Below are 26,775 nucleotides of genomic sequence, written 5' to 3'. Positions count from 1 at the left end.
GGTTTTTGGCATAAGTAAGGTATAAATGGACCTGTGCTACAGAATCAAAATTCTCTATTTAGGAAATAGTCCTAATGGGACATACAGCACTGTGGGAATGAATTAGAGAAATAATGAGTTTTCCTAGTCTAGTAATTTAGCTTTTCTTTTTGAAATAATACATTGTATGTAACTATATTCAGAGTCATTACCCACCCAAAGGGAACCGTCAAGTAGTTAAATCTCTTGCTCCCACTTTCTACTCCCCTCCAAAACTCTCCCTGCTTAAAATGTATTGCTGCTGTTGCTTCCTCAACTTTAGTATGAGAGAGACTACTTCCAAGTGTGCTTAAAAAAAAAAAAAAAATCCATGCAGCTCTAACAGACATGCAGGACACTTGTGTTCTAAGATGCTAGAGTCATCTAATAGTTGCCCAGGGCTTTGTATGGATCATTCCTTCATATTAGTAGTTCACTCCAAGTTTCATTGCTGATGCAGTATTAGAACTTCTGAAGATTTTTCTTTGAGACGCTAGCTTTTTTTTTATAATTGTGCTCAGTTTGTTGCCATATTGTTTTGCACTTCAGCCCAATAGTGTTAAAACTTGCATGCCAAAGTGCTCTGAATTTGTGCTCATCCAAAATGCGTGCTTATATGCCATCTTACATTGATATGCAAATATGGGAGTAAGGAGTACTTGACAAGCTCTTATGTATCATAATATCCAAGGTTTCCTAAGAAGAGCCAAGACTTCTAACATTTTTACTCAGAGCTGCCAGTAGTAGCAGCTACTAGATTTTGAATGGACATGATGTAGCCTTACTTCATAATCCCATTTTCCCTGGAAATGTTCCAAGGGAAATGAAAACTTACTTGCAGTGTTAGCAAAGTAAATAAAGCACTCCAATACCCTAGCAGATGTTTCGGTTGCCAGTAGTGAAATGAATAGATGTGGCAGTCTTCTGTGAGGAATTACAGGCAGGTAAACATGAAAATGAAATGTTAAGAGCTCCTGTCTTATTTCTTTGTCTTGCAGAGTTGATTCTGCTTTCCACCAGTGGAAAATGGTCAGGAGATTAAAATTTTCTTGTGCATAGGTAGAAGTAGGCCAAATGGAGGTTGTGCAATCAACATTACTGCACTTACTAAGCAGAGAGATCCCTAAATGCTTTTTAAAGTATAGCTCTCAGGGTAGGCTTCCTTTTCATCAGCTTCACTTTTTCTGTGATGATGTAACTAAATTTTCTTAGCTCAGCTGAAGACTGATCTTTGATCCTTTTCCTTTATACTGCAGTCTCCTGGGCACTGAACCATTACTGTACTGAACAATTACACTCAGCATCTGAATTGGAATTCCATTTCTAGAAGAAAATAGTATTTTATCTAGATCTTGATTTACTCCTTAGAATGCTTCAATTCAGCTCATTATTCTTCAGACTTTTTCACAACAAACCTAAATTTCATATAACAGAATAACTAGGCAGGTCATTTGTTCTGGTTTTCATTACTCTAGATGACCATAATGTTTCGTTTTCAACTGTGACCTATGGAGTTGTTTATAGAGCCTTGTCAAAACTACTCAGCCATTTGCTTAGGTGACTTTGATAGGAACGAAGAAGTAGATTTACAGGCATAGTCAGTAATTCTTGAACTGAAGCCGGTTTGTAGTTAACAACTTTTCTTAACAGCATCTCATTTTGACTCTTTCTTCATCTCTGCATTGCATTTTTTAAATACTCTTTTTAGTTGCTCTTGCAGTTGAAACTAGCTTCTGATCACTCCTTACAAGGGCCTAGCTAGGCAGGTCTTTTCAAAATGTGTACATTTCATGGCTCGGTGTCAGGTTGCAGTGTGAATATTCACCTTTTCATAAATTACAGACTTTATCAAATAATACCAGCAGTATGCTTTCCTAGTTGAGTCACTTGTAAGTTTTTGGGGTTTTTTGTACATCATAGTACATTCAATGAATTTTTAGAAGGCAAAAGCTGATTAAGTAGTACTTACAGTATTGATATGATTACTAACATGTTGGAGGAAAACTGTTTTGTTGACATTTCATTTGAATGACTTCTTTCAAAATACATATTTTCTGCATCCCCCCTTGATGTAGGGAATGAATAAAGGTCCTAGGCTGACCTGTAAAACAATTAGTATGATCCACAGCTCTTCTATAACTCCTATCAGATTTATAACAATGCATTATGAAGTGCATGGTTTCTACTAGAATCCTGACAGTGGAAGGTACAGGCCAGCAGTTACTGAAACAAATCCAAATATAGAATTTTTTTCTTTGCGGTTTTGTAAACATTTTACTTTACTACCCTGGCTAAGCTTGGAATCCTATGAGTACCGAGGAATTTGTTGGCTTTATCAGTGGTAACTATTTTCCAGACAATTATGCATTAGTGTCCTGGAGTCATTGCCTAAAGAGGAAATAAAATGTCTATATAGATCTTTAAGCCCCAGCTACTACTGTGTTTGAGCTGAATCTTGAGATTTTTTTTTTTAAATTTTTATCTGCATGCTCTTATAGGGTGTATTCTTGGTTTATCTTGTCTGCACTGCTGTTGTTGGAGACGTCAAGACTCCTCCAGGAGAGAGCTGGTCAGTGCCTTATCCACTGACTGCTGGTACTAGGTCCTTGTTGTAAGGACTAGGTGCCTAGCAAAGGCAAAACGCAGCCTTCTGATCAATAAGGCGGTGAATCTTTACGGTGATGTACTAGTACTCAGTACAGCTTCATAAACAGTTTTTACACACACCTCTCTCACTTAACTGTAGGTATCTGCAAGGTGCAGAAGGACTGTGGAGAAGAATATTCAGGTTCTGTCTTTCAGTGCCCATTTAAAGTATGGGAATTCACAGCTGAGTTTTGCAGAAGTGAAGGGTGTGATTCCAGGTCTTCTCAGGCAGCTTAGGTGGTGAAATACTATCCCACAGTTGCAGATAATGTAAAGCAATACTATGATGGAAATGCTAGACATGGATTGGAAGGAAAAATACGCATGGGAGGCCTTCTGCTTGTCCTCACAGCATTGGTAACATTTACTTTTTTGCCCCGAGTTGATATATCAGACACTTAAGGGTGGATATCGCAGTCTGTTTGGCTGCAATTGATACTTTGCTACATTTGTATTTTTGCTTTTATGACACTTAAGTGTTTTTCCCTTTATGACTTTGAAAACCTGTTAAAGAGCCTTTATCTCCTACTTAATAGGACGATAGAACTTGATTGCCATTTGTTAAATTTGGATGAATGAACAAAGAGGTAGTATATGAGTTAACTGCATGAGCTGGTCTGTTGCAGAGAAATCATACTTGAAAACAAAGCCTAAAGCATTTAAAGATGTTTCTGTAAGTTAAATAACACAGGAAACAATGATGGGACTGTAAGGTGTCCTGCAGATGAGTTTCAGTTCAGACTCTGTACACATGCCTCAGTATATTGACCTGTAATGGCATCTGCTTTGATTGCATTTTGATTTTGGTGTTTGGTATTTCAGTTGCTGCTAAAGTGTAGTAGTGTTTCCTCTTAAGAGAAAATTAAATGTGTGCGCACACACTTGCCAACTTGTGTATTCTGTTTTGTCCTCAGACTTCGTTTCCAGGAAAAATAAGACACTACTAGCCTTCGTTTTTACTTAGCTTTAAAGATTGAACATTAGTCAGCAATGTGCCCGTGCAGCCAAGAGGGCTAATGGTATCCTGGGCTGCATTAGGATTCCTGCTAACGCTGAATAATTCTCTTTGTTGCAGGTGGTATGGTCAAGAAAAGGACTACAATGTTCTAGTTATGGATCTTCTTGGTCCCAGCCTCGAAGACCTATTCAACTTCTGTTCTCGCAGGTTTACGATGAAAACAGTACTTATGTTAGCAGACCAGGTACGTACAAATCTTACTGTGAGGAAGTTAAAAACCCTAAAGTATTTTGTGCAACGTGGTTCTTTTAAGTGGGTTAAATAATGTGTTACGCAGTGTTGTATATAGCTAAGTGAACACTTGACCTATATAGGAATGAAGTAATGGTGGCTTCTGTGTGCTGTGGCATACAAAATCAACATAGGCCTGTAGTGGGAGTGCAGCGCAGATACCAACTCCTTGATGCTGCAGGTCTAAGAAGTGCAACTTTATTAAAGTATCGAGACTAATATGGGTGGATTAACTCCCAATATCAGCCGTGGGGGGGGTGTTAGCAGGTCTGAAGCAGTCTCCAGTTATGGTTGATCTGATTCAATGGAAACCTGTTACGTGCTGGCCAGCTGTAGTGACAGGTGGGCAACATGCAAGTCTATGGGTCTGTTCTTACTGAATGTCACTATGCGCTCACAACCTCCTGTAACTTCTAGTACCAGACCATGAACTAATAAATACTGTTTTGGTGGTTGTGATGCTTAAAGACAGTTCTTAAAGCTGTTAGTGGAGATGCCGCTCTACCTCAAACTTAATCAAGACCTCTAAAACTGAGGTCTGTTAAGTCTTTTTCTAGCAATTGATATTTTTTCAACTTGGTCATGAAAGTACAGCATTTGAAATGGCCAGCCATACTTATTTCTTGCTGTTTAATAAATAGCTTGATTGTGCTGTCTTCAGCTACTTGAAAGGCGGTAAGGGTTTCACGAGTTTAATTTTCAATGGTAGTTTAAATGTCATCTAATATTACACAATTGATGTTAGTACCAAGTTGTCACTTAGCCAGATGCTCGTAGAATCTCAGGCTCTTGGCCAAGGAAGCTCACGGCATTTGTATGGAGGCAAGGTCAGCTGTTCCTATTCTCAGCTGCCTTAAGTGAGTGGTGCACTTGCTTGAGAGCGCCATTTGCCTGCTCAGTTAGCTAGTCTGGGTGTTACAGCATCTCCAGGGAATCTGTGTGGTTTTCATGCAGTATTCCTTTGGATGATAAACACTAATTAGTTGTCATCTGGGAAACATAGACGGGATGTATGATATCAGTGCACGGAACTGGCTTTTAGGGCCAGTAGAACAGCTGTCAAGGGTATGATGTTGTAATAATTCAACTCACTAAAGACTGCGTGAAGAGTGTTTTAGTAGCTGGAAAGCTCTGCCACATAAATGCGTGTGCTGTGATCTCACGCACAGGAAATCGCATGACTGTATATGATGATATAGATGTGCCAGAGTTTCTCTGCGTCTTCATTGCTGACTGTTACTCCTGGATCACAGTAGCCTAGATATGACAGTATGGACCACAATCAAGTTGTTACTTGCTCCGTGAAAACTATTACCTGGAAAAGCGATGCTTGATGATGAATGAATAACTGGGACAGGGGGAGGGAATGAGCTTTAAAATTGTCTTGTGGTAGGTATAGAAAACCTTTGTTTGAAGTAAGAAAAAGAAATTGCTCTTTAATAGGACACTATAGTTAGAACATGAACTTGAATGTCTGGGAAATAGCTTCAGGTATTTAATCTGCCATTTCCTGACCAAGATTATGGAACTTTAATGTATAAAAAAGATAAATTTATTTGAACAGTATTAAAAAAAAGGCTTGGTTTTCATTAAGCAAAGATATAAACTTAAGTTGCAGAGGAAGGTAACATTAAAAATTAATGCTTTCATTGAAGGTTTAAGTGAATTGTATTGCTGTCATTGAAGTCTTACCTGTTCTGTTGTTGCTGTGTTTTTTTACAGATGATCAGTAGAATTGAATATGTGCACACAAAGAATTTTATACACAGAGACATTAAACCAGATAACTTCCTAATGGGTATTGGGCGTCACTGTAATAAGGTTAGTCTAATGCTCTTTGTTTAAAAGATCCAAAGGGAATGGCTATGTTACTTGATTGAAGCTGCACAACCTTTTTAAAACTCATTGCTAAAACTGATGTTTTGGATGCTAAACCATGGTTCTTTGTGAGAACTTGAATTTCTCAGTGTCTGCTTCTAGATGCAGTGGCATAAACATTTGGGTCTCTGACCCACCCTGTGGGATGCACTTGATTGCAAGATGATTTCTAGGCTTGCAACAAGATTCTAAACTAACCCTAGAGAATACTTGGCTACTTTTCTCAATGATGGAGTTTCATTATCGAGATGACTGTTGTAATAGCATTTTTTTCCTCAATGATAAAGTCAAATCTTATCTTTGGCTTTGGGGCTGACTTCCTGGGATGAAAAGAATTCGTGCCAACGTGGGAGCTCCTGACCTACCTGTCATCAGGGCATTAAATCTTGCAGTGACAGACTGGTAAAGAGAACTCTTCAGCCATCAGAATTGTGGATATGACTAATAGCCACCATGTAGATCAATTGTCTGTATAAATAAATGAAATTATGCAAATATGTTGATGGAAAACTGTTAAGTTGTAGAGTACCTGAATGTGTTATGCAACAAAAAACTGCTCTCAATTTATTTTGTGGGGAAAAAAAACGGGGGCGGGCTGAGGTGGTTGCACTTGTTTGGATGGGTAAACGTAGTCAGAAGTGCATGTTTCCTGTTGAAAACCTTACATAGAAGAAAACTTTTTTTATTTTATTTTTAGTTCTCTTGAGTGAAATATGCTTAATCCTGCAATTTGTATGTCGAGCTCGGGCAGACAGGCAGCATTGGCAATGCATTAAGCATGCTACTTAATAGAAATTAACTTCAGGACAAATATATGTGATCAAGCTGTTTATTGGAAGCAAGATTCCCACTTATCTTCTCTATATGCCATCTGAGAATGTCTCATCTCTTTAGGCACTACTAGTATTTAAAATGTTTACCTTTGTTTGCCTGTATGAATGCCAACTTCAGGGCCATGAACACTAGAAGGGGAAAGCTTGATTAACATGAGATAACAGCTCTTATCTGAAGAGGTGCAGTGCACTGAATGTTTAGATACAACCATTGTTGGAAAAGCTTGTAAGTCCAGCTGAAAGGCAGTCTTTATGTAATCCTGTTGCTGTTAAACTTTGCTTGTTCCCAAGTTTCATACTTTCACTCTGTAGAGCTCTATTTTTCTCTGCTGTGTCGAGCAGTTAGGCTCCTTAATTTTCTGGCATGACTTAGAGTATAACTTTAATTTTTTTTTTGTAGTTTTAGTTTCTGATTTCCAATTGTTCTTTTTGGGCCATTTTTCTATACTTTTACACAGTCATGCTAGGTTGGCATTGCTGCACTCTTTCATCTTGATGTGGATTAATGGCCTAGAAATTGCTGCTGTGCTTACTTTAGTGGAGGAACACATTAGATTTGCATAAGCTGAAATGAAAAACAAAATTGCCTGTAAACTGTTATATTTTTTCCCTTTAGTAGACTAGTTAAGGAGCCACGCAATTATATGGTGGTAAACACTGTCTGTGGGCATGGGCTTCTTTACTGTTGCAAGGTTTTCGAGTTTAGTGGGGTAGTTCTTGACAGAAGTGCAAATTAATAGGTTTACATGAGCAAAATGAGGAATGGGTTGCTTCTGTTTGGAACCAAGTGCTTTATTTAGGGAACACTTGCCACCATACAGTATTGACTTTGTTTCTTTTTATAACTAAGTGTAGTTTTGGGTTTTTTAGAGATGACTATGCACAGTTTAAAGAAAATCAGCCACAAAGACTAGAATAGCATGGTAATCTTGTTCCAGTAGCTTCCTGTCAGTTATATTTTTTTTTAAAAATTAAATTGATTTTTTTTTCAAATTTTAATTTGGTGATGGGGAGAAATTTTGCTCCCACCTTAAAAGATGAATTTTCAGCTCTGCTAGAAATAAGCCCTGCATGCTTATGAAAGTAAACTTTAAGGTGACTAAATGCCTTCTACCTCTTCCTTACTGAAGATTTACTTTTTCTAAATGTCTCTTGGGGGAAGGGCAGTTTGTGGAACCAAATGATGCTTTTGTAAGCAAAACTTCAATTTCCTTTTTTAATAGAGCCAAATGTCACCATTGCTATCCCTGGTCAAGGCAGTGCCATTTTGGAGTGGCTCACAGTTGAAATTTACCTTGTCACATCTTTCAAATTTTCTCCTTGGAAAAAAAAAATTAAAAAATAAAAATATGAACATACATAGTTTTTTTGAAAACTACAGTGCTTGGTGGAAGAAGGATGGCATTTGGCTACCCTGTTCTTTCTCGAACGCCTCGGTGTTGCCTGTCTGCGCCGGCCATTGTTGCAATGTAAGCAATACTGTTTGATGCACTGCCACCCTCTATTGTTTGTTCAGTGTTTAGAATCTCCAGTGGGGAAGAGGAAAAGAAGCATGACTGTTAGTACTTCTCAGGACCCATCTTTCTCAGGATTAAACCAGGTCTGAACTGTCTCCTATTCCAACCTCAACCCCAAATTCATGTGCTTTATTTTTGTTTTGTTTTGTTTTTTTTTCTGGAGAATGTAGACCTTGCAAAAGCACCTCTTATGTTGGCATTATTCAGACATACTTGGCAAACATGTAACATTACTAAGATGTTTCCCTGTGGCGCTTGTTTAAATTGTGGAATTATTTCTAAACTTGATATTAAAAAGGGCTAAATGTACTTGCTTGACTTCAGATGCAGAAACAGGTTTTATTTTTGTCCTTTAAAACTCAAAGGCAATCTATTGAATGTGTTGAAGGATAGATGTGCCACCCTAGTGAAATAGCAGGGCTTCTGCATAGGGCTGTCTGCTTGCCTTCCTGTAGGGTTCCTGCAGTGTCTTTCAAGGCACGTGGAGAAGTTCTGTTATCGCTTCAGCCAGACTCCTTCTCTTGCAGTTTTTGTTCAAAATCTTTCCAAATGTGTAATGAGGACTCTCATATTTTCATTCATTGTGCTTATAAAATGAAATTACTCCAATAAGCTGTGTCTTGGAGAAGCATGAGCTTATCTTGTAGTGTTAAATGTAGTACTCCTGACTCTTTAAAAAGAGAAGATGAATTGGAGAGAAATGAAGACATATGCCAGTTTGTAGCAGGACAGCTGGAAATTGCTGAATATGAATCATAGCTCAGGAGTTTGGCCATAGAATCAGTCTGTAGCTTTCCACAATGATAGTCTTCATGTATTAAATCCCAGGCAGCTAGCCGCTGTATGCAAGCTGACAGGCTTCTGTTGTCTGCTTCTGAAACTTTCTTATCAGTTGAGGCAGAGACTTTGATCTACTTCTCTAGTTGCTCTTGGCAAAAATCTTGCCCTACTTCTCCAGTTTCCTGCTGATCATGCAACAAACAGAATTAAGGTGGTATGAGGTTATCTGTGGGAATACATCTGTGTTCCTCCTGTCTGGCATCGGTACATTCTGTGCTCATCCAAATAAGGCTGTATCTTCCAACTTAACTCTTTGCAAGATGGACTTAGTCTTTTGCCTTCCACCCATCTAGAATGGGAAATACAGAATGAGCCTAAGCTAGGGAACAGAGTAAACTTCTCCCAAGAAATCAGTGCCATAAAACAATATCCAGTTACTTGACTAGCGTAAAATAGGTATGTGTTGCTGAATTGATTCTTTTTTTTTTTCCAAGAGGTTCTACCCATACCTCTTGAGAGAATGCAGGATTACCTTGTTCAGGTCTAATATTGAGAGGTCGTAGCAGCTGTGGAACAGACAGAGCATCATTTACTTTTATAACTCTTTTGAAGAAAGTAGTCTTAGCATGTCTGTGCTAAACAGGGCTAGATACCAGCTGTTTATGTATTAGAGACACACTTCAGTGTTAACTAGTTTGATTCATGAACTATGACTTTGTCCCTTCATACCATTAATTAACAGCAAGATCCCCAGGATTACAGAAAGCACGTGAAGACTTTGAATTGTTTAAAGTGTTTGTAACTAAATGTGCAGTGGAAATATTCTGACTGATGTGTATAGTGTTTGGTTTTCCCTCCTTCTCAAGGCATAGTATTTTGCTTAAACTAATGGGCAAAGGCCCTGCAAAAGTAGCTGTTGCAAACTATACGTCAGAGGCTGTCATCTGATCAGAAAGCTTTAATCAGAAAATAAGCGATCGCATTTGAGCTCAGGCTTTGCTTCTAGGAAAGTTGCATTTGCAGTATAGTAATCACATAGAAGCTTTATACTATCTGCTTTAGGAGTTTAGTATCAAAATTGCTAATTTCCTGGTAGCTGGAGAACATGCCCATGCTCACTAAGTGAATAACTACCTCTAGTGGTAGCTGTGGCGGGTGCAACAGAGACAAGACCCCCACTTTCCTGAACTGTCTGACCAGTGTAATTGATCTTAAAACTTGGTTTTAAGTCCTCTTGCTCAAAGCATTCTGGGCTTCCAGGGTAACTTTCACTACAACAGCAAATGTAGAACTGCTGTGCTTTGTGGTCGCGTATAAATCATGGCAAGATTTCAACTCAAGGTTTTCTGCTCTGACATCAGTAGTTTAAGAGGCTTTTAGCTTTGTTTTTTCCTGTCTAGACTACCAGAGTTAGAAAATCTTCTTCAACCAGAATTCTAAAAACATACCTACCGTGCAATTCAGAAACTTTCAGTCTTTCGGTATCTTTGATGCTTCCATGTTGAGTGTCACTTCATAATTCACAGCACTTCAGTGTACCAGAGTGACCCTTTGTTTCAGTCTTGAATGCAGGTATACCTGTGTATCAGTCTCTAGCACTTGTTTGCATTTAAAGCTGCATCTTCTGTTCTGGAATCGCCTTTAAGGTGATGAACCTACTGAATAGGTTTTTACTGAGAATTTCTTGAACCTTATGTCTTCTTTCCATCATCTCCTTCCCTCACCCAAGTTACTTTTGCAGTATTCATTAATATGTAGGGGTTGTAGTCCATGATCCTGTAGCATTAATCCAGCGTTGGAATCGGGAGCTCAGCCTGATGATTTGTAGCTTGAAGACTGATTGCTAGAATTTGAAATGTTCCTTGTGTACTTCTGCCTCAGCTTTTTTTTGCCTAGTCCTGAAATCTTGTTGCAGGAAGGTACAGTCTGTATTAACCTTTGTAGATAGGCTGGCTGTTAGCACACTAATTAGCATGCACTCAGTCATTGGGCAAGCTTGGTTATTAGAAACCTAAATTGGATTCCATGTACTAGGCTCTAGCTTCCTGGCTGTATTAATATCATCAGCAAGTGTGTCGTGTTGCTCTGATAGTGTTCTGGTAGTCTTAAAATGAGCGTATGATTGAGAGCAAGATGTCTTGTTTGCTGTTGAAGGTTTTGGCCTTATGCTCTGCAGAATGGCCAGTATTCTTTGAGACCTAGAGAAGAATATAGGATGTGCATCATTCGCATTAAGCTGCTGAGCTGCCATTAACTGTCTGTATGTGTAAACTGCTCTAGTGTGAGTGGGTTTTTGTGAAGTGTGCTTTCGCACATACTAGTTTCCTTCCTAAATTGTGCACTGTAGTTATCGAGCTAATGTGATACAAACTACAATAGTAACATAAAATAGTTGTAGAACTAAGCTACAGATGCCGAGTAGCACAATCTAATCTATTCCACTGGATTGAGAAAAGGCTTGAACTAATTCCCTATTAAGTTTTTGAACTGGCTAGTTAAAGCTAGTTGTGACTCTGCACTGTTACTTTGCTTTCTCTTAACTGTAGGCTGTTACATTGTGTGGGTGTCAAAATGTAGCTAATGCCTAGTGAAAGAGGTTGGGGATTCCTTGCACTGTATAGGAATATAATCTATTTTCATTTTTCTTTAAGTTATTCCTTATTGACTTTGGTTTGGCCAAAAAGTACCGGGACAACAGGACAAGGCAACACATACCATACAGAGAAGACAAAAATCTCACTGGCACAGCTCGATATGCCAGTATCAATGCACATCTTGGCATTGAACAGAGGTGAGTTCAAGGAGGTTACTGCTGCACTTTGGAGTCTGCAAGATGATCTTATTTGTAAGCTTCTGGAGTGTCTGAACTAATTTTATATGAATAAGTGTATATATCCCTTTGCAAGTGCTTTTCTTTTTGGCTGCCTATTCAAGGGTAGGGTAAAAAATCCAAGCACCTAATTTGCTTCTTGAAGAGAGTCTAAGTCTTGCAGGCATGAGGTGGATGTTCTGCATACTGTTTTGTTTTTTTAAAGGATAGGCTATACTTCCCTGTGGTTCTGTCAGAGGACCTACACAAATAAAGTGGTGCACTTTCCTGATTGTGTTGGTACCTGTTGATGGCACTGCTGACTGGCTTGAGATGCAATTCTGTAGCCAGAAAGGGTATTCTAAAGCTGGTGTCTGTATCCTGTTTTCTCACTCTCCCTTCAAGTTAGTGAACTATTGTTTATCCTTTTGTCTGCAGGCAAGACTTAAAGATCTTTTACTTCACTCACATTGTATTTTGGTTTCTGGTATACACAACCATAGTTGTGGATCTGTATGTATGTATATATGTCTATTTGTGTGTATTTATATGTTTGAGCTTTCCTTAATCAACAAACACATTTTTATCATCTGGATCAAAAGCATATTGCTACTGCAGTATCCTAGCAGCGGTCCATTGGAGATAGCACTTTACATTGTTTGGAAGTGTATGTTAGGTACTCATGAGATATGAAGTGATGCTTCCCTTCTCTTCCTTACCTATATGCCTAGATGTTGTAATGTGTAAGTGTAATAGTGTGGCTTTATCACATGATGCTGAGGTCGCTTAGCCACAGTTAAAACTTCCATGAATGCCTGTGCCTCTGACTTTCAGTTTAATCAAGATGGGAATGACAGAATTTCTAGTGGTCAACTTCAACTGACCATGTAACTTACAAATATTTGGTGCTTTAAAATGCTCCATGTTTCTTCTTTGCTTTAATTTCTCTAAGGTTCCTCAAGTGTATTTTATTGTCAGTGTCATTATCTAGACCTGTTTGACATGTGGGTCAAGTAAGGTAAATGACAGGTGTCATTTCTGAAGTAAGTACATTTCATAGAACCCAAGCCATCCTTGTAAGGGAATAGCTGTGCTAGCACCTTACAGTGAAGGGAGGGAACTGCAAAGGACTATTGCTTTTGAATTTAGTTGGAGGTCTTGTATCATCTCTGCTGGTACTGGGAATTCTAATATAATTAGAAATGTAGCTTGGTGCATGCTAAAAGCTATTAAACTGTCTAGATCAAGCTAACAGTGAGGCAAACAAATAATATATTCCTGTAATCAAGAGAAACTAGTCCTGAAGCTTATGGCTGAATATTTCAACTGTTAGTGCTGTACTTTAACTGTTACAGAACATATTTTCCTATATGTAGTGACAGCTATTCTCGGAGCTGTTTGCAATGTTACCCATTTCTTGTTTTAGTAATGGAGAGTATTGTCCTGTTTTCCAAATCCTGAAAATCGTATTTATCAGTATGTGCTCAAATGTAATATATCCATTACAGATCTACAGAGCTAAATGTTTCCTACTACAAAATCATGAAATTAAATATTAAAACAATTAACTGGATGGGGGGTGGAACCTATTAATCCCTTTATTGCTTCTGAATTTACCACTGCCTTCTCAGAAAACATAATTTTATGTCACAGCCCCATACCGGTTCACTGAATCCTGTTGATGATTAAAATCTGCAATTCTAATATAATTAGCAAGTTTTGCAGGCTGGATTTGTGGTCTTAGTATCATTTTTCATCCCTCTGTCTTTGGCTGTGGTTTCACTTTACAGCTGAGATGACCTCAGAGCTAGCTGCTGTCAAGAGGAGTGAACCAATCTTACCTTCCCTGACCCCTGGGCACAGCTAGTGCTTTTTTGGCCTTGTGGTGAAATGGCTTAGGGAGCAATGCTGATATTCTTCTGGGATAGCTCCCTGAACTAGTTCCCCAAAGGGTCAGAGAGCTGCAACATGAGTTGAGGGGGTGACAGGCATGCCATTCTGGTGATTATTAGTGTTTATATGGGGTTGACTGTAACATAAAGTATCACCTACAACTTCTTTCCTCTCATACCGAGATTTGGAGGTAGATCTGTCCAGGTTCTTACAGACTGTTCTCATTTAAAGGTAGCTGTTTTACCCTCACCCGTATGTATAATCCTGTTTGCAATACCGCTCTCAGCCTTTTGCTCCCTTGTAGGGGTAGTAGGTGCATAGTCTTTCCTGCGACCGTTTAAATGCTTTTTTTGCAGATCTCCCTGGGTGGCAAAGCAGCAGCAATACCTGTCAGGTTCTCTTGATAAGGGAGCTGGGAGGAGAAAAATAAGTTATTTTTCTGTCTCATGATAAATAGATGTTAGCTGCAGAGGGGCAGTCAGAGGAAAAATCTAATTCGACCACAGATGGGAAGAGGCAACTTTGCCAAGAGGAAAAAAATCATGGAGCATTTTTTCCACTTCAGTGAACTGTACTAGCCTCAGTAATCATGAAAGCTGTGTATGATGGTGTTCATGTGGCTGAAGTGTGGATCTGGAGCATATGCAGTACAGAAAACACTTGAAGCCTTTTTAGATGAGTTTGCGTGCAAATTCTCAGTGAAGTCTATGGATGGATAACTTTGGAGTTCTCTAGCTGCCTTAAAACAGACTACTTATGGGAAGAAAGCAGAGGCACCTCTCGGATTGATGCATGTACCTTTCTAAATATTGCTTGTCTTTTAAAAATCATGGAGGCAATTCAAGGTATTTTAGCAGAAGTGAAGAAAGAAGGGAGTTAATGCCCTTTTGGGGCTAGATGTTCAGTATTGGTCCCAGACTGAGGCAAGGTTCAGGGAGAAATCTTCCTTAATGAAGTTGAGGCTAACGTCATGTATCTCTCTTACAATGCATTCCGTGGTTCCTACAGGTAAAACTTTAGTTTCTATCCAAGCTACTTAATTAAATGGGAAAGATGTTTAATGTTTCACTCTTTATTTTCCAAAGTTTTTGTCTCCCAAATTATTCTAATGTAACTACAGATGGAAACTTGCCACACACAATACCTACTGACTATTTCTTGCTTGAAAAATGAATAGGATCTCCTTCCTGCTTGTGACGACTTGTTACATGCCTGCCAGTGGAATCCTGAACACCTAGATGTCTTAGCTGTATTAGAAAGAGACCTTCCTTTGCACCAAAGCTTAGGTTTTATTCCTTAATTTTTATTTTTATTTTTTAAATTTTGGAATGCTTGCACTATTTGGAATGAAGTATGAAATGGCAAAATTTGTAATTCATTGTGTTCTTCCTCTTTCTCCAGTCGTCGGGATGACATGGAGTCTCTAGGCTATGTATTGATGTACTTTAACAGAACCAGTCTGCCTTGGCAAGGATTAAAGGTAGGTTATGTTGCCTTTTCTTTTTCCCCACCCTTATTTTCACGTTTGGGTATCGTGCTTCTGCCTGCTGCTCTGGCTAGGTGGTTGTATATAATGTTTAGCTTCAGTTACACAAGTGGCTTTTCCCAAGGCATGATATTTATAGAATGTAGAAGAAAGGTTCTTTCTGCTTCTTGTGCAGCAGGCAAAATGTGTATTGTTTGACTGTCTTAAAATTTATGCTAAACAATAGCTTATGTCATCTTTGCAAATTATTATTGTCCTGTTGTAGGCTGAGGCCCTTTTTGGGAAGTAGAAAATAACATTGCTAGTGGCTTTTTGAATTGCTGTAGAGAGTATGGAAATAATCTCTTGCCTAGCAAGTTCAGCTTTAGTGATATCTTCAGTCCGGTTTATGGCATGACTGAATAATTATTAGCTGCAACAGACTTGTTTCAAGTATTTTCATGTATTGGTAGCCAAGTACAAGCATGGCAAATATTTCTTATTTCTGTTATATAGACTTCAGTGATCTGTTTTCATGTTTTAATTGTTTTCCTTCCTCCATGTGAGAGTTGTGTAACCCAAATGGTGTTGCAGCTGCAAGTTTTCTAAAAAGGCAAGCAGCTTGTGAAACACTAGAACTCTTCAGCTGCAAATGAATGTAATGGCTGCTTACTGAAACACGCAGGCAGCCCTTGAATGGGGTACTGAGTGGGAATTAATAGAACTTTGGCAAATGTAAATGCAAGTCTGGTCTGTTTAATGGACAAAAGCAGCAGCTAGAACTACACGAGCTGTGCCACGTGATGGAAGCATTAGACTGCCCAAATGGTATTAAACTGTGTCCAAATCTTAATACCAGATTGACCTTCATTCTCTTTGCAGTAAGTGTGTGGGACTTGGAGATTTCACATAAAATACTTATGGTTGACCAAAGGATTTTTGTTTGGTTTTTTTTTGCTACTGTCCTTGTTAATCCAGTGTTGCACAGTATCTCTTATATTGTGACCTACATGTTCCACAGGCTGCAACAAAGAAGCAAAAGTATGAAAAGATTAGTGAAAAGAAAATGTCCACTCCCGTTGAGGTTTTGTGTAAGGTAAGAGTTTCCAAGTGATGTCATACTGTGAAATGGAAGTTCTTTTCTTTCTTGTTTTTTTAAAACTAGAGCCAGTATATTAGTCTCACATGGCATTTGCTGCTGAATAATACTTCCCTGGCAGTCATGGGTGCCTTGTGTTTGGCCACCCAGCAGGACTGTGAATGTGTGTAACAGGGCAGGCATTCGCTGCTGTTTCTTGGAGTAGTTCATGCCACCATCATTCCAGTTCTTGGTGACTGTTGGCTGTGCAAGTTCTCCAGCTCTCTTAGGTGAGGCTTGTTCATTTCTTCAACTTCTACAGTGAAAGTTCTACATGTGCCCTCATGGATGAATAAAACCAAGGTAGAGCTGTATAGCTTGCCTGTATATACTTGTTTCTGCCTCTTCAAGATTGTTCATGTTGTCTTCTGTATCTCAAATAGAGGCTGTAGTGGAATTGGATGTCAAGTGATCTTTAAAGCCATGTTGCAGAATGATGTTTTTCCAATGCTATCCTTTAGGTCTTAAGATTTCTCTTGAACTGTGGCAGTCACATGCTTGTTAAGAAAGGTCCTTGAGAACACGTGGTAGTTTTTGCACATCAGACAGCAGCACCAAGGATTGCACTTTCTAGTCATGCACATTTATATACACTTATAGTCTGACAGCCTCTTCCAAACTGCTGACCTGTTGTACCCTGTGTTTTCTTTCTTGTAGTGCAGCATTATGCTGTATGCTATTACGTATTTACATGTAGGCTTTCATATAGCATTAAATGTATAAATATGTAAAGCAGGGAATCTTTGAAAGAGGTTTTCATGGTTTAAGTCTTCACACTTAATAGTGGTAACTGACCTTGCTTCTAGTATGCTCAAGTAGATTATCAAGGAAACATGAGTGGAATCTTTAGAGAAACAGTTACTACTTATTTCAGAGACCTAGTTAATAAGAACTAGGTTTAATTAGGATGAATGAAGTGCTTTAAATATGTTGTATGTTGAAGGTTTTGGTAGCAGAGGACTTGTGATTACAAAACATGCATCAGGTAACAATTCTGGGGAAGGAATGTGTACCTGGTAACTTGCTGATTAAATCCACTTTCTGAAATACAGGATAAATGAATACCTAGAGGCAAAGTGGAATTCACACTTAGGAATCTTCAGCCAGTTTTTCTCTGCCATTATAGACAGAAATACAGCTTTTTACCTTCTTACAGGGTTGTTAGAAGTTTTTTGCTGCAAGCCATGGCTTGATGATTAACACTGTTGATTTACAGGGATTCCCTGCAGAATTTGCCATGTATCTGAACTACTGTCGTGGCCTGCGCTTTGAAGAGGCACCAGATTACATGTATCTGAGGCAATTATTCCGTATTCTTTTCAGGTCAGTCTCAAAGTGGAAAAGTACAGAAATTTGTCAGTGCTTTACCAGTTGGTAACTGCTCTGTGGGACTTGCATTGCAGAAAGCTGCTCCGTATGTGTGTCGTGTAGGGAGTTCTGGGACTTTCTTTCATTTCAGAGTTTGAAAAGCTTTAACCTGAAAAATATTGTTCAATGTTAAACTTGAAGGAAAAGATTCTCTTGTTTTTATGTTGCCTGATCTGACCACCAATGCTAGAGGGTTGAGCCCATGCTTCCAGTTCTGTTGCAAGTAGCTTAAGAAATTGACCCCTCGGTAGAATTGTTTGAAGCTTTTTATGTTTGGAGATTGGTGATGGGGGACTAGCAGTGGTGCCCAGGAGACGGATTTCAATGGAGGGGAATAGTGCTGTTTCATTGAGGTTGTTAGAGAAACCAGAACCATAAACTCAACCTTGTGGAGTGAACAGCATCTGTCAAAAGAAGAGCTGGTACTGATCTCTCAAGAGTCTACCTCCAAGTTTCTGGAATCCAAAGCAATTTTTATTCGATGATCTACAATACTGCAGTCTCTCCTTAAAACTATATATATTTAAAAAAAAAAAAAGCTGAGAACTTCAGTACAGACAAATGGGTAAGCTGGGTTGTGAGGAAGTGCTTCTACAAATGCAGACTTTTGCGTAAACAGTGAAGAAAATGCTGCTTAATGGTATTTGGGCTTGCTTCAAGAATCCCTTTAAGTTAGTAATACTTAGCATTTATATACCATTCATAATCTCCAAAGCAGCTTACAAAAAGAGTTAACCTCTAGTTCTGGGTTTTCAGCAAAGGCTTGGTATTAGCAATAAGGAAGTTATGATGTGTTACAGTAAAGTATTTCACTCTTTTCTAGGACCTTGAACCACCAATATGACTACACATTCGACTGGACAATGTTAAAGCAGAAAGCAGCACAGCAGGCAGCCTCTTCCAGTGGGCAGGGGCAGCAGGCCCAAACCCCCACAGGCAAGCAAACTGACAAATCCAAGAGTAACATGAAAGGTTAGTAGCCAAGAACCAAGTGACGTTACAGGAAAAAAAAAAATTACACTAATTTGGACAATGTCAGCAATTTAAGTGTTAGATCAAGGAGGTGGTTTAAAAAATATATTTGGCTGTTAATTTAAAAAGCAAAACCAAAAGACGTCCTTGGAGAATTTGACTACTAACTTTATACCAAAATGTCCTTGTTCTTCATATCATTTCTTCTGGGGATGTTGGGTCATTTTAACCACTGCATCTTTTGCTCCCACATTAACCACTTTCCAAAAACAAGAAACTGACTTGGTGTTGGGAATGTGACATTTTTATTTATTTTTATTTATATATACATATATATATTTTTATATATATATAAATATATAATACAATCCAAAATCCTAGACCTAACACTTCTTAAGGGCTAATTCTCATTAACTAGGCAAGGATCTAGAGACTTTGGGTTCTACTCTGTTCCAGCTGGTATAGTGCTGTGGGTTTGCTTCTGTTCTGTATGCCTCAAATATTGGAAACAGAAAATTGTGGATGATCTGGCTTCCTCCAGTGGGTTTACATTGAGACATTTGGTCCAGAGTTAAAGGAAAGGACCAGTGAGCTCAAAATGTCTTGCCTAAATCAAGGAGTAACCCCAAACTGCTGTGGACTGCCAAGTCACAATTTTCTGAAGTATCTGGATGCTCTGGGGTGGAGCTTCAGGTTTCTTGACTATTTTTAATGTTTCTAGGTTATGGTTTCAAAGGGAAATGTGAAATGTTCAAGATGTAATTGTGTAAAAACTGAAAACTGAGTTCTGAAAAGGCAGATATGATTTTTTTTACATATTCTAGAAGCTTTTTAAATTTTTTTTGTGATGTAAATCTACCAGTGTTAGTCTAGTCAGTCTCTAGAATGAAACTGCTACAGCTAATGACTATTACAGCCAGTCTTGTAATGAAACTGATTCTTCAAGATGAGCTGTGGATAAAATTGAAGCTAGTGAGGCTGTCTGAGTGAGAGTAGAGAAGCTAGGTTTAAGTTATGTACTTGGGCATTGCTAGTACTTGCTATTCTTCAGTACATTCTTGTCTTGACTATCATTTTTATGTGTATAAAATTATATATTAAGCTAACATGGCAGACTTGGAAGTCAAAGAAATGCAGAAGTTTGCAATAAACTTATCAAAACATTGTTTTTCGTGTATTGTGGCAGCATTCAAACATTGCCAGGTGGCTTTAGTCAAAATAGCTATCCAAAAATATAACACTTCATCCAGAAAAATGAAGAAGTAAAATACCTGCTGGTCTTCCCAAGGTGCAATCTGGAATGGTTTCTTGAAGGAAAAAAAACTTCCACAGGATACCATTAAATGTCAGATTCTTTGTGGCATAAAGAGTCCAACTTGTTTTGCTGGAGCTGACAGGTGTTAGAACACTGAAGGCTGTAAACCAGTTCCTTCAGCTGGAACACCAGTACGTAGCAGACTTGTAGCAGTCTCCTGATAGACTAAGCAATCTAACAGGCTTAGATTGCTTCCCAAAATACAGAAGCTCTGACTGGAGTTCAGAACTCACTACTGAACCCAGCGTGATGTTGGGGTGTGGAGAGATTGGCTGTTAGAGCAGGAGGGAAGGAAGTAATCTGGGCAAAAATGTGGATTCTTCACAATGGCTCGTGCTTAAAGTGAAGGTCTTAACAGGAGGTGATGGTCTGTAAAGGGATGCTGCTGTAAAAATCAAGTTGTATGCACTTGAAATACTGTTTTGCCGGTGAAGTATTCTGAGGTTTAATGTGCTACTCTTCTGGCTCAGGCGGTCTCTGACCAAGTGCTATACTGTAAGTGAAGAAAAGGTCATTATAATGATTATCTGCCTCCACCTTCTAGTGATGATTTAGTGACAGAGTGCAAAGCTGCAGCTGACTGACAAGTACGAGTAACGGGGAAGCTGTCTTGCAGTTGAACCTTAATAGACCATTTCTGTTTCTTGATGGACATTCCTCATCGCACTGCCCTCTGGTAACGAGGCCCATCGCTATAGCTATGGAGAAGTTGCTGTTTTTCTAGCAGAATTTCATTGGCTTTTGCACGGAGTAACAGCCTTTTAGGGGAATGACTCCCTCTCCCCTCCCTATCACAAAGAAAAGGCTTGTGACCTTTGGATCGATCAATCTGTAATGTCAGCAAAGCATTAAAGTAGTGTTTGTCAAACATCTGAAGACTTCTCCACCTTCCTAAAATAGTTAGCTTAGTCTCTTCATCAAAGTAAAGATTCCAGATTTCTAAAATCCTAAATGCCTTTTTGTGGGGAATGTTGCCTGTTAATGAAGATTTTTCTGAAATCAGCTAAGCTCAAGCTGGAGGCTCTATGGCTTATGTTGCTGTCACATTGATGATTAATGAAATACTTGGTTATTTTTTCCAGAGTTCAGTTAAATTCTCATGTAGCTGCTGTAGCAAAGCCTATGCTGAAGTGGCTTAAAAGGCTTCATGGTATCAAATTATACTCCTCTGGTAACCATATCCAGTTGAACAAGAGTACTGGAAATAGCAATTTACAGGTGCATTTATTGGTTAAAATCTTACAGTATACTGTATAAAGTGCTATTGAATATGTGCATCTGGGGAGAGTGGTGAAATCTTAATTCTTTCAAACAATGTCCAGAGACTTACATGACTTAGATTGTTTGGACAGTGTGCTCATCTATAGATATTCCTGGCTGCCTTAACTTGGATCCATATTAAACCATCTCACTGAGTCCTATAGGTTATTCAGGCTGAATATTCTGTTTGGTTCCAGGGTAGCCTGTTCTGTCAATGGCCTTTTTCTCTTTCCCCCCCCCCCCCCCCCCCCCGTCTCTCTGTGGAACCCTGTGCAGTGTCTTTTGTAACAGCAAGATCAGCTGTTTTTGAACTTGGGAGAGGTGAACTCTTTCAACAGACAGAGCTTCTCTGCTGACTCTGGGAAGTTTAGCTCTTGATCTCTTGACAGTGCAGCAGCTGTTCAGGTGTGATTTGTAACAATGCTTACAGTCAGCTTCCCTCAGTCATAAAACTGACTCAAGCAGTCAGTCTCCAGGATAAAGTCTATCAGTTCCATTTGTGAGAGATGTTTTTAATTCACTTCAGTGTAGAGTTCTGTAAGCCTGTCAGCAGTTCCATTAGCATTCACTGGACACCTATGGTCGTGGCAGTATTTCTCAGAACAGACTATTAATTCACTACTTGAGATTTAGCCAATTGACAACTAAATACTTTTCACTGCTTGTCTCTGCAGCTACTTAATAGAGAAAAAGTTTGAACACTCCTCAAGTAGAGGAGCTTCCTAGAGTATGACAGTACAGTTACTCTTCTCCCATTGATCAGATCTGCAGCTATGGTAATAATAAAGCAATTTGAGTATCCCTCACGTAGCATAGAGATTATCAAAGTTTTGGGTAACACCGCAGAGGAACAGGGAGTGATGAATGTGCAGGTTTGAGCTGGTCCTGTATATAGTGAAGATTTGTTAGAGAGATGCTGGCATAAACTCTTCAGCATGTTCTTTATTCTGGCAAAGTCTTGTGCACTACATGAATGTCTCAACATCTCATTTGACAGCTGCGGTTGGGCTGTTTGGGAACACTTCTGTGCAGTCTGAATAGGACTTGCAAGGGATGTTGTGGGTTGAATCCAGTAGATTACAGAGAGCAACATCTACTGAATCCAGCAGAGTTGGGCATTCTCTTGCCCATAATACCTTGGATTTGAGGTATTCTAACAAACAGCAGCATATCATTTGTTAGCATGTCCTTTGTCCTCGGGTTCAGGATCCTGTTTTCATTTGAAATGTCCAGGCTTCTAAAGCAATGAGTTGATCTGTTTCTTTCCACACTGGGAACACGCTCCTCCTTTGTTGACTTAGTTTTGGCTGCTTTGATGGAGAAAGTGGTTCAAATGACGAATCAATGTTCACTGCTGAACACACTAAATGGAAAAACAGTGTAACTTTTGGTTGTATGCATCAAGTAAGGGTTAGGACAACTTTATGCCAGTGGAACTGAAGAATCCCTTGGGGTTTCTGTGTGAATTTGCACTCAGCTGGGAATGACTGTCTTAATTCTGGTGCAGGATTTTTTTTGTTTTTAGAATTGCTAGTGCTGGATAAAGAGAATTGTCCTTCAGTGCATTAAGATTGGGTTTAAACAAAGCTGTTGAATCTCTTCTAAATTACCTGTAGCCCATTCTGGAAGAGTTAAAGCTGTCTTCTGGGTACTATCCAGATACATTTTTTTTTTTTTTTTTATTGAATGTCAGGCTATGTTTAAGACTTGTTTGCACTTGCTTCTCTCTGGATGACAGCACAAGCTATAGCTGAGGTCAGCTTTATCTGTATTTCACTGTGAAGAGATTTCTGTTGCAAAAACTCAGAGCTGTTGTTCAGATGAATTCATACATCGACAGAATACTGTGCGTTCAGAGGGCATCCAGAATGGAAACTTGCTTGGCAAAAGTAGTCTTTGGTTGAGACTCCTGTTATCTCTTTAAAGCACAGTGCTACTACCTGAGTCACCAGAAATGAGTATATAAGCAGTCACATGAAGAGAAGACTGGCTTAGCTTGCAGTAACTGGTTCTTTGAGATCTATGTATGTATTCCTTTACTCCCTTTTCCACAATGTCTTGAACTTGTCATTTGGAGTACTGAACTTCAAAAGAACTGTTCTTGACGCCCCACCTCCCCTGTCACATGAGTTGTTTCACTTGTCCTTCCAAGGACAGAAGGTATGCTGGGTTCCTAGTCACTGTCAAAGGTTCTCGCTTCTGTTCTGGTTGCCCAGAACGTCGTACATGTGAGCATGTAGTGAACACCAGTTACTGTAAGGTAAGTTATTCCTGTTCCTTTTCCTTCTGTCTGTGTGATACTGCTGTACTGCGTCTCTGAAGAGCACTACTGCAATCAGATGACAGTTTGACATTCAAGGATATAAACACGAGACGTTGCAGACAAGTAGAAAACAATCCTATGAAATTACATCCTGCTTCCTAGTGGCAATAACACATCTTGTTTTCAAACTGTTGGTCTGAATTCCTATTTGAAGAATGTGGCATCCAGCTGGTACATAAGCCTGTTTTCCAGTGCAGCAGTAGGTGTGAGTGAGAGGTGTGTGTTTGAGCTAAAGGGTGGTGGCAAATGCTGGTTAGCTTTGGAAATGGATACCAGGAACTCTGTAATTCTGAGACGGAGCAGCATTTTCCCCTTTGAATGACCATAACTGATGTTTAATTCTCCTACTGTGAAGGCTGTTTCTCATTTTCATCCTGTATCAGTAAGTTGCCCTTGTGTTTATCTTGCAGGTTTCTGAGCATGGCGAGGATGGGACAAAGCAGAGCAGATCGGAGCAGGACTTGTCACTCCCCAAATCCTAGAAATTTTAGTTCATACGTACACTTGCCAGTGGCTGTGGGCAACCATTTACTTGGTGTAAAGAACTTAATATCAGTATAAACTGGCTCTGGGCAGTGTCAATGATGCTGCACTTCGAGTTGTAGCAGCTGTAATTGTGAATATTACTGAGATAGTGAAACATGGTGTCCAGTTTTCTATTGCATTTTTTTCAAGTGGAAAAGTTAACTAATGGTTGACACACAAGTGGAGAAAATTGTGCATATGCCAATTTTTGTTACCTTTTTACTTTGAACTACACTGCTTATGAGATCTCATTGTTTTGGAAGAATGGCATGAACAGTCTTCGGCAACAGTTGTGATAATTGTAAATGCTCACAATTGTGCACTCTTTTCTGGTTATTCCTCCCTGGGTTTTGAAAGTTGTACACTTAAAACATTCTTAAAGTTGTTGGCTTCTATGTGCAACATACCAAGCCAGCTGACATGGTAGTAACCAAAGATTCCAGTTTTTAAGCGTATGAAAGACTCTGCCTGCTTACCTGTGCTAGAAATAACAGCATCTAAAGTGAAGACTTAAGAGAAACTTAGCGACTACTAGATAATCTTTAGGACTCTGCATTAACTCTATAATGTTCTTGGTATAAAAGGAAAAACAGCATATTTGTCACGAAATTTAGTTAACATCTTACAACTGAACCTGTATGTAAGTTGCTTAGATAAATGTAATCACTGTAAACATCTATATGATCTGGGATTTTGTTTTTATTTTGAAGCGGGAGCTTTTTTGTTTACAACTTCATTAAAAACTAAAAACTGTTTCTGTAAGGAAATGAGATTTTTTTTTTAATTTGCCTTGTTAATTCAGTTTAAGAAATCTACATTACCCTGTTTTTAAACCAAGTTTCGAGGCCATTTGTTAAGCAAAAGAAGTCATATTTCTTTCTAAACCATTTTAGATTTAGTGTTGTAACTCTTCCTCATTTTGTTTTTAAATAAATTTTGTATTTTTTCCTTGAGGGGGAAGGGGCAGTCTTGCATTTTTATAACTTGTTGTTTGAGACCAGCCCTCTATACTAAGATTGGATTTTTTTAAAGTGAAATGGCATCTTTTGCAGACCCAGTATTGGCAGCCTCCGAGCGTTGCCATGTCATGCATCGGCTGGACTGACTTGTGATTGCTAGTTTTGAGAAAAATTTGAATGGAGTATTTGGATGGTTTTAAACCAAGGCATTTTCTTTCAAGTTCTTGTGAAGTGGATATGACCAGATTTACTCTTGTTCTTGGAGACAGCCTCGCACCATGCAGAGTTCACATTGGTTACTGCCCCAGGCTGTCTTCCTTCTCACTCCTATTCTAGCCCAGCTGAAAGAAAGAAATACTTTTATTGCTGGTAATTCTTTAACAGTGTAATTTATTCCTTTATAGCATGTCAGAATAAATTAAAAAAATGTCTGAAAATGCTGCCAGATGCCTATTGTGTAAATGTTGTTTGTATGTTAGCTTTTTAGACAGTTACCATGCATGTAGCAGAGTTCCTGCTCACAGTTCATATTTTTACTGTTTGAAAAGGTCTTTCATTTTGAAAACTGTTTCTTCAAGATCATAATACCTACACTGTGCGCTCTCTGTCATCACGGAGTGGTAATCTGGATCAAGGCCGCACTCTCGTGCAGTCACTATGCATACTCTCTTTACGAGAAGGATCTGCCCCAAGAAAATGTTAAACTTTAGCTGGAGAACATTGTGTGCTAATAAATGTTTGTACAGATAATCTGGGAGTACAGGGAGGTAAAAAGTCTGCCGGGCTCCAGAGATGTCGGTGCACATTTGGAAACTTCTGAGTCGGAGTGGTCTCTCTTCTGTTACCAGGAAGGTGGAAGAGGAAACGTAGCTCATTCTTCTGGCTAGGATGTTTTTCTAGACTCTTGAGTATTGCCCCATCCAAATAAGGATGCTTTACAAGCAATGCCTCATGAAAACCGGTATGTTTCTAAGAGCTGGTATCTAGAATACTATGTTATGTCCTTATATATGATTTCCACTCTCTAGGCAATGCATCTGAAGGGGAAGAAGCATCAGTGAAATGCCTTCTTGGCAGCTGTTTTCAGAGTGGCTGCTTGGAATTGTTTTGGCACTACTTTTCTTGCTTTGACATGAGATACTCAAAAATCAGAGGAGATCATTTGGTTTCAGGAGAAGAAATTATTTTCTGTCCATTAAATTTACTCATGACTTTGAGGAGGGTTGTCAAATTTTAGAAGTAAAACTGCCCTTGATAAGCACTGTAAGCCAGAACAGCTCATATGCTTGGAGTGTCAAAATGCATTGGTTTTAGTTTTTACAACTGCAAGCCTTGTCCTACAGAGGAGCATGGAGTCCAGTTAGTCTTTCAGACATGGTGTGTTTATTATAGAGTTTACTTCTGCACGGAAGCGTGAGTTTAAACTGTCGGCTGTGTCGTGCTGCTTTGCAGAAAACCAGCCTGCACCAGACATGCTGAACAACAAACAAGATGGCAACCTTCCTTAAAGAGATGCTGTGATACTGAACACTCATTTGCTGTATAATCTATTTGGTTTGTAACAAAGACTTAAAACTGAAAGCATTAAAAACTATGTGGATCTTGACTTCTGGTTGCAGCTCTGCAAAGGTTTTGTGTTGGGAGGTTTACTCTTACCTACTGAACTGATGCGAAGTCAAAAACTTCTGCAAGCTGTCCCAGGCCCTTTACCAGTAATTATCATTATAACAGAGGCCATGAAGCGCAAGAAGTACAACCTCATGCTCCCTGGAAAGTGCTAGAATTCAGGTAATGACATTAGGCTGTGACAACAGGTTCTTAATCATC

General features: G+C 39.0%; 1 protein-coding gene across 4 annotated transcripts in view; it reads left to right on the top strand.

Moving 5' to 3' along the window:
* Positions 1 to 26,554, top strand: part of CSNK1A1 (casein kinase 1 alpha 1) — a 36,956-nt gene extending 10,402 nt beyond the window's left edge. Inside the window, exons 3-11 of one of the 4 annotated variants that reach the window (XM_076350056.1) lie at positions 3,740 to 3,866; positions 5,636 to 5,734; positions 8,141 to 8,224; positions 11,573 to 11,712; positions 15,025 to 15,103; positions 16,110 to 16,184; positions 17,443 to 17,549; positions 18,418 to 18,530; positions 23,875 to 26,554. In XM_076350056.1, coding sequence (XP_076206171.1) covers positions 3,740 to 3,866; positions 5,636 to 5,734; positions 8,141 to 8,224; positions 11,573 to 11,712; positions 15,025 to 15,103; positions 16,110 to 16,184; positions 17,443 to 17,549; positions 18,418 to 18,530; positions 23,875 to 23,882 — 832 coding nt within the window. In that variant the 3' untranslated portion in view covers positions 23,883 to 26,554. Of the gene's footprint in view, positions 1 to 3,739; positions 3,867 to 5,635; positions 5,735 to 8,140; positions 8,225 to 11,572; positions 11,713 to 15,024; positions 15,104 to 16,109; positions 16,185 to 17,442; positions 17,550 to 18,417; positions 18,671 to 23,874 lie in introns of those variants that run through there. The other 3 variants (XM_076350054.1, XM_076350057.1, XM_076350055.1) reach the window with 3 other exon arrangements.
* Positions 26,555 to 26,775: the final 221 nt, after the last annotated feature.

This window comes from Aptenodytes patagonicus, chromosome 12 (assembly GCF_965638725.1).
Source record: "Aptenodytes patagonicus chromosome 12, bAptPat1.pri.cur, whole genome shotgun sequence".
Taxonomy (NCBI): domain Eukaryota; kingdom Metazoa; phylum Chordata; class Aves; order Sphenisciformes; family Spheniscidae; genus Aptenodytes; species Aptenodytes patagonicus.
This window is presented reverse-complemented; position numbering and strand designations above follow the sequence as displayed.